Source organism: Arachis ipaensis, chromosome B3, assembly GCF_059453495.1.
Source record: "Arachis ipaensis isolate K30076 ecotype BB chromosome B3, ASM5945349v1, whole genome shotgun sequence".
Lineage (NCBI taxonomy): Eukaryota > Viridiplantae > Streptophyta > Magnoliopsida > Fabales > Fabaceae > Arachis > Arachis ipaensis.
Window position 1 is genome coordinate 49,172,063 of NC_142438.1, and position 8,226 is coordinate 49,180,288.

The following is an 8,226-nucleotide window of genomic DNA, read 5'->3' on the forward strand; positions in this document are numbered from 1 at the left end:
GGCCAGCCCCCAAACGTGATCAATATGATCCAAAGTTGAACTAAAAATCATAAGATGTTTAATACAATAGTAAAAAGTCCTATTTATACTAAACTAGTTACTAGGGTTTACAGAAGTAAGTAATTGATGCATAAATCCACTTTCGGGGCCCACTTGGTGTGTGCTTGGGCTGAGCTTGAAGTTTACACGTGGAGAGGTCATTCTTGGAGTTGAACGCCAGTTTGTAACGTGTTTCTGGCGTTCAACTCTGGTTCGTGACGTGTTTCTGGCTAACTCCAGACTACAGCATAGAACTGGCGTTCAACGCCCTTTTGCATCATCTAAACTTGGCCAAAGTATGAACTATTATATATTGCTGGAAAGCCCTGGATATCTACTTTTCAACGCAATTGAAAGCGCGTCAGTTTGAGTTCTGTAGCTCCAGAAAATCCACTTTGAGTGCAGGGAGGTCAGAATCCAACAGCATCAGTAGTCCTTCTTCAACCTCTGAATCTGATTTTTGCTCAAGTCCCTCAATTTCAGCCAGAAAATACCTGAAATCACAGAAAAATACACAAACTCATAGTAAAGTCCAGAAATGTGAATTTAACATAAAAACTAATAAAAATATCCCTAAAAGTAACTAGATCCTACTAAAAATATACTAAAAATAATGCCAAAAAGCGTATAAATTATCCGTTCATCAAGCACCAAGCCATTGGCGCCATTGTTGAAGATCACGATTTCGCATACCGGCTAACATTTTAGCGAATGCCTTGAGCCGAAAGTCGTTGGCTGTCACTTGGATGAGGATAAAAAAGGAGTAGTTGGTGAGTAAGTTTGTGGAGTTTAAGTTAAATATTGGTGAAGTTGACGGAAGAGCCTGTTTGAATCAATTGTGCATTTCAAGTACCTTCATGACGGAAATTCAGAGGGCTCAGCAAAACAAGCAAGAACTTCGGAAGATGTTCTAACTAGTTGGTAAAGAGAGGCAAGGAGAATTCACTAGAGACGGTGAAGATATATGGAGGTATAAGGGGCAAATTTGTGTGCCGAATGTTGGGACTTTGAGGCAAGAATTGTTGTCAAAATCTCATAACAGTGGATTCTCTATTCATTTAGGAAGTACGAAGATGTACCATGATTTGAAGAGGATGTTTTGGTGGCCTGGGATGAAGAGCGATGTAGCTACACTTGTGTCTAAATGTCTAACATGTCAGAAGGTGAAGATAGAGCACCAGAGGCCGTTGGGAATGCTACAACAACTTGAGATTCCTCAATGGAAGTGGAAAGGAATTTCTATGGACTTTGTAACTGGTTTGCTGAGGACTAGGTCAGGAATTGATACGGTTTGGGTGATCGTGGATTGCTTGACCAAGTCCGCTCACTTTTTGCCTATCTGAGTGAACTATTCATTAGAGAAATTGGCGAGATTGTACATCAAGGAGATTGTAAGGTTGCACGGTGTGCCAAAGATGATAGTTTTGGATCAAGATCCCCGATTCACATCAAGGTTTTGGGGAGCTTTTCAAAGAGCTTTCGGTACGAGATTATGTCTCAACACAGTGTATCATCCATAAACTGACGGACAGTCGGAAAGGACTATTCAGACATTGGAGGATATGCTAAGGGCGTGTGTGTTGGATCAACTGGGAAGTTGGGACCGTTACATGCCATTGGTGGAGTTTGTGCACAACAACAACTTTCATGCGAGCATTGTTATGGTTCCGTATGAGGCTTTGTATGGACGGAAGTGTCAGTCTCCACTATGTTGATATGAAGCGGGTAAAACAAGTGTGTGTCGGGGCCAAATTTAGTAGCAGAGACCACTGAAAAGATCAAGCTAATACGAGCTAGAATTTTAACTGCGCAAAGCTGATAGAAAAGTTATGCGGACTAGCGAAGAAAACCATTAGAATTTGGAGAGCGTGAGCATATATTCTTAAAGGTTACTCTGACAACTGGGATTGGAAGGGCAATCAAAACAAAGAAGTTGAATCCGAGGTATATTAGACATTTTGAATAGCTTTGCGATGTGTTCCATGTGTCACAACTTCAAAAGTATACATCGGATGCGGCTCATGTGTTAGAGCTCGAGTCGGTTGAGTTGAAGGAGAACCTAACATTTCAAGTCACACCAGTGAGAATTGATGATACTAGTGTAAAGAAGCTGCATGGAAAGGAAGTTCTGTTGGCAAAGGTAGCTTAGAAGAGAGCTGAAATGGAAGACCACACTTGGAAATTGGAGTTAGAGATGCAAAAGGATTATCCCAAGTTATTCTCAAGTAATTACTAAATTTTGGGGACAAAATTTCTAATTTGGTGGGGTTAATATAAGAACTGAAAATTATTAACCAATTAATTAGCCTAAAAGAATAAATTAAATTGCCCGAAATAGGTTTAAAAATCTAGAAATACAAATTAGAAAATTTAAAGGTGAGATTTGGATCAGGTAGATTTTTTCAAGTGGAAAAATGTAATTTTCTGCAAAAAATTGCGTATCGGTAAATTAGCCGGCAGTACCGGCTTAAGTTAATTCGGTACTGCGTGAGAATAATAAAAACTATAGAAAAATTTAGGAGAATATTCAAATAATTAAAGTTAAAACCGAATGCTAATTCTAAAGGTTTGGCCCAAAGTTGGGCCAAACGAACCTAAAATACTATGTGGTTGGACCGGGCCCCAAGTTGGGCCTAAGGCCAACATATATAAACCACTTTAATAAGCAATTCAGCTCATTTTCATCCACAAACAAGAAGGGAGGCGCTGATATAGAGAAGGGAGAAGAGAGGAGAAGTTACTCTTCACTTTCTTCTTCAATCACTCATATCTTGAGTTACAATGCTCCGATTTGAGTGCCATTTGCAGCCACGCGAAGCTCTTGCTGAGCGTCAGTTCTAACTAGGCTTTGCTGGTAAGAATTCAAATTTCACACTTCATTCTTCAGCCCTAACAATTTCGAAAATTTGGGTATAGTATTGAGTTGGTTTTTGTGATTTTGGTTGTTTAGGTGCCAACCAATAGTGAGAAATTATTGGGTTTCACCCCAATTTGCTGTGGGTAAGGTGAGATTACCCTAAATATTTGTGATTTAGTGTAATTTTGAACTGTAGTATTGATTGTGGTAAAATATATGATGTATAGCTTGTGGTGATTTGTGGAGTTGATTGTGGCCATTGGATTTGTGGTTTGGTGGTTGAAGCTTCGTGAAGGCTTGTTTGGAGTAATTTGGTGAATTTAAGCATATTGGTCAGCCGAGGTATGGTTTATGTTTTCTCTATGTAATATGTAATATTTCATGAAACACAGGCTAGCAGACCTTAGGATAAGTTTGAATTATTGATAATTTATGATGATTGTTGATGATTGTTGATGGTTGATGAATTATGATGTTGATTGTTGATGAATGATTTTGATTATTGATGTTGAGGTTGGATAATGATAATTATGAAGAGTTGGTAGTGATAAATTGATGATTGATGAATTTGATGGTTGAGAATGGTGCAAGTGTGATGAATTTGATGTTTGGGGTTGATGATTTTGAGGATAGTGATTTATAAGTGAAAATTATGGTAAGAGTGGTGATTTAGAATAAAATGGTAAGTTTTGGTATAGGTTAGAGTGTGTTATGGTTTTAGTTTGATTTGGTTTGATGTTTTGGAAAACTAGAGAACTTTATCAAATTTTGTAAAAACTTGTTTTTGATAAACTTTGGCGAGGCATAACTTGGCCTCTGAAAACCCATCTTGGATGAAACTTAATTTAAATGAAAGTTGGATCCGAGAGTTTTAAGATGTTTGAAAAATGGATTGAAAATGTTTCAAAATAAAAAAAGTTATGCATGTTCAAAGTTCATTGGAAAAATATGAAATTCTGCAGCTTTTAAAATTTTCTAAGTTTGTTAAGGCATGCGTACGCAGACCTGTGCATGCGACACGAGCATTGGCCACTGCCAAGTGCTCTCGCATATGTGGGCGCATTCGTACGCGAGAAGGTGATTTTGAGGCATGCATATGCGAAATTTTAACACGCGACGCAGGGATTTCCTTCGGATTGGAACTTTCGCATACGCGGGGGAGGAGTCGCGTACGCGACCACCCATTTTGCAACCGTGCGAATGCGGGATAGGGGCATGCGTATGCATGACCCCTGTTTTGCTGAAAACTTGTTTTTCTTTGTTTTTAAAGTTTCTCTAGCTTTCTAAACTTCTGTAATTGCCATTTAAGATTACTATCTACTACTTGGACTCTATGACTAGTGAAGATGAGATAATTAGTTTAAATTGGTAATTTCTGTTATGGGTGTAGAAGATGGAGACTTAGGTTTCTTAAGTACTGTGGATGGACTAGTTGGGTAAATTAGTGGAGTATTATATTGGTTATGAGGTCATGACGCTGGCGTAAGGACGGTGGTTAATCATGCTTATGTTGAGATGTGAGGTCTATGGCAGAGTATCCCGCTTGCATCCTTTCGTGTCATAAGAGTGTGCCGGGTACTATATCCATGGGGGTACCTGTTCCGAGGGTTACCTGAAACTGTAGGTCGATCTCGGATGAGATCTTCTGTACTGGTCGGAGATGACGTGTCCGGCTGGCTGGTGGCGGCCAGAGCTGTTGTGTCCGACTTGTTGGACTGGCTGCACTTCTGATCTTTGGTCACCGGAGGGTGGGAGGTACCTGCAAGAGACTCCGATGCTTAAGTTAGCACGGGTATTAAGCAGGTTTATTGTAGAATCAGAGTATGAGTTATACCTGGGTGCTCCAGTGTATTTATAATGATGAGGAGTGACCTTTCTAGATAAGATTAGTTATCTTATCTTATCTTATTTTATCTTTGGGTGAGGTCAGCTTATCTTCAAGGGAACTGCCCTTATGCCTGTGGGTTTGGATCGTGTTCCTCTATTTGGGCCCTTTATTGGGCTTTCCTGTTGATTGGCCGAGCTCTTTAGAAGAAGAGGTCGGATAGTCTGACCTGAAGAGGTCGGTCGCTTTGTCGCCAATCATCCCGGGTCGGATAGCTTGACCCAGGGCATGAACAGTGCCCCTGCTTGAGCTCGGTATTCTTTTTTGAGGTTGAGTCCTTTGACTTCGGTCCTTCTTTAGTGAAACCGAGTTCAAGCATTTCGTCGATTTCTTCCTTTTGTAGAATCTTTTGAATGTAGAACGTTTTCCTCTAAAGGCGTGCGCTTTTATACCAGCGCTTTGTTCTTGGGAACGTGCGAGGGTTTAATACCTTCATTAATTGGTATTAATTGCCCCGTTTCGCTCTTCTTCGTAACTTCTCCCTTTACTCTCTCGCTTTCTATTTCTTGCCTAGAGTTCATAGTTCCTTCCCGTGACGCCTGCTTTGCTACTGCTTTTTGTGGAAGAGTGGTGATTCTGGACTTCACCTTCCGCTTTCTGCTTTTGGTGAGTTCGAGGGGTGGCTCTTCCGCCTGTCGCTTCCGCTTTTTTGCTTTCCTCTGTGGCTTTCTCCCATTTTCCCAGGTTTGGTTCTTCTTCTTTCCTCTTTCTACGTCACTTTTGTGTCTGCTTTGAGAAAGTCTTGATTTTGCTTGGAGAAAGTTTGGATCTTTCTGCTTTTGTTGTGCCAAATTGCTGTTGTAATGTGTGTTCTGGGAGAAAGTCTGGATCTTTATTGCCTTTCCTTTTTGTTTGACGTTTGCACGTTATCATCGTTTCTGTTTGTGCTTTTGATTTTGAAGCTTTGTAGTGATGATTTTGTTTGATTTCTGAAAAAAGGTTGTGTCTTTGATGATTTATGCTTTGGCATGTTTGATGTTGGTGATGCTCCTTGCTGATAGACTGTAGGAAGATAGTGGCTTCGATAACTTTGTGTTTTTTCTTCTTCGAAATGTTTGCTATTTGAAATCTTCTCTTTGTTTGGGGGCTGCCGAGACGTAAGCTGTAGATTTTTCCTGAAGCTTTGCTTTGCCACTGCCTCCAAAGGATGCCCCAGGACTTTGGTTTGAGTCTTGGGGGTTTTCCTTTTCTGTTTGTTCGTCTGTATCATATTAGTCGAGTTACTTTGCCCCTCCTCCGAGATATTTTTTAGTAATTCAATCTTCTTTTCTTTTTTATAGGATTAGTTGGCCTCATGTCTTCTCGCAATAACATTGTAGAGGTGTTTTCCAAAGTTCCCGAGGGGATGTCCGATTGGCTGGACTCCCTTGTCCTAATGTGTGTCACAGTTGTGGATGCTGAATTTTGTGTAGAGCTGAGGAAACGTCATAGGATCTGTGGTAACAGTGCTCAGGAGAGGGATTATGAGCTTGTAGCTCCAGACTCTGATGAGAGGGCTTGTTATCCTACTTTCGTCGAGGGGGAGCGTCCCTTCTTCTACGCCTATGAATATTTCTTCAGCCAGTTGGACGCTACTTTTCCTTTTACCGCTTTCGAGACCGACTTGTTGTGGTCATGTAATATTGCTCCATCCCAGCTTCATCCGAATTCTTGGGGTTTTATCAAAATATTTCAACTACTTTGCCAAGAGTTAGGCGTAACACCATCTGAAACTCTTTTCCTCTATCTTTTTGTCTCGGCCAAGCCCGGAGGTTCTTCCAAAAAGAAAGCTTCCTGGGTTTCTTTCAGATCGGCCCAGGGGCATAAAATTTTTGCCATGTATGATGAGTCCTTTAAAGATTTTAAGAATTATTTCTTCCGAATCCGTGCTGTTGAGGGGATCCGCCCCTTTTTTCTTGATGAGAATGACGAGCCTGCTTTTCCTCTAGAGTGGCAAAAGAATGTGAGAGTGCCACGTTATACATAGGAGATGCTTAATGAGGTTGAGCGGGCTTTTGTAGTTGTTCTTGAAGATTTGTGGGGGAACCACCCCATCTGGATACAAAAAGATTCTTGAGTGATCCATCTTTGGTTCGAATTGCTTTGGGTACTGTTTGACTTGTTTTTATACTTGTTTCTGAGCTTTTCTTCTCCTATGTTGTAACTCGTCATTTGTGGTTGATTCTGTATTTTCAGAGATGTTGAAAAACAATGATTCCATAAAGGCCTACAAGAAGGCGAAGAAGGCTGCTGTTGCTCAAAACATCTCGGCCAAGGCGGCCAGAGAGGGGTCTTCTCAAGTATCTGTGAAGCCGCCCGTGCCAAGTTCTCCTGGGCCAAGGAAGGTGATCCCCACTCCTCGAGTTCGTCTGACTGATCCTCCACAGACTTCTGCCATTGCTTCTAGTGCTCCTCCCAACAAGAAGCAGAAAACAATTGAGGCTTTTAACCTTGACGCCCCTGATTTCAATGCAATCGAATTCGTAGATCAGCAAATCGGTCCCTACGGTACCCTCCCCATGGATGATGTGTCAATCCTTCGCCATCTGGATTTTATGACCCAAAACAGTGTTAAAATGGCATATATGGGGGCTGCCCTATACCGAACTACTCAGAATCTTCCTCTCCATGCCACCAAGGAATTTATGGAGGAGGCTAAACAGGAGTTCGACCGAATGAAGTGCCTAAAGGAAGAGCTTGAGGTAAAGGTAGCCAAGTTGGAGAAGGATCTGGAGAACGAAAAGGTGAGTTCCCTTGCTCTGGCGGCTTCTGTACGGTTGGCCGAGGACACAGCATTGAGGCATAAGGACAGTTATGTGACATCTTATCGGGAGGTGGTGCGCCTGAGGGAGGAGTTGGAGAATGCGCGAGCTGATTACTCCGAGCTCCAAGGTCATCTTGTTGGCAGCGTAACTGCTGCCTATGAGAGCTTGAGGGAGCAGGTTCGGATTATTGCTCCCGAGGCCGACCTTACTCTTTTCAGCCTGGATAATGTTGTGAGGGATGGTAAGATTGTCCCTGATGACCAGGATGATGATGATGTTGAACCTCCCCCTGTGTCTTCTGTCAAAGTGTCGACCTCTTCAGTTCCTCCGGTTGTGTCTGATCCGGATTGCCAGATTCTGAACCGGGATGATGGAACCGTGGATGCTGTGCCTATTCAGACTCGGCCTCCTTCTCCCCGTATTGATGCTGCCGGGAAGGCTCCCAATCTTTGCTGATTTCTCTTTGGATATTTGTGTAGTTGGCCCAGCTTGTGGGCTTTTTAAACTCTTTATTTGTAGTTTAGATATTTTGTTGACTGTTGGTATTTCTTTTGTTTGCTTGTTTAGCAACTTTCATTTTGAAAAATAACAAGTAGCTTCTAAGCTTTTGGTCTTGACCTTGAAGCTTTTATAATGTTGTATTTCATATCATGCTTGTTTGCGCTTGTCTTTAGCACTTTTTGAAAATGTCGGAGCCTTCG

At 41.6% G+C, this 8,226-nt stretch overlaps 1 protein-coding gene across 1 annotated transcript; it reads left to right on the plus strand.

Annotated features, from left to right (window-relative positions):
• The first annotated feature begins 7,336 nt into the window (after positions 1–7,336).
• Positions 7,337–7,981, plus strand: LOC148570569 (uncharacterized). The gene has a single exon (XM_088507087.1). The coding sequence runs from the start codon at positions 7,337–7,339 to the stop codon at positions 7,979–7,981; it is 645 nt and encodes a 214-aa protein (XP_088363213.1).
• Positions 7,982–8,226: the final 245 nt, after the last annotated feature.

Excerpts from the sequence above, each read along its gene's own strand:
- LOC148570569 (XM_088507087.1), top strand. The coding sequence starts at position 7,337 with ATGGCATATATGGGGGCTGCCCTATACCGAACTACTCAGAATCTTCCT.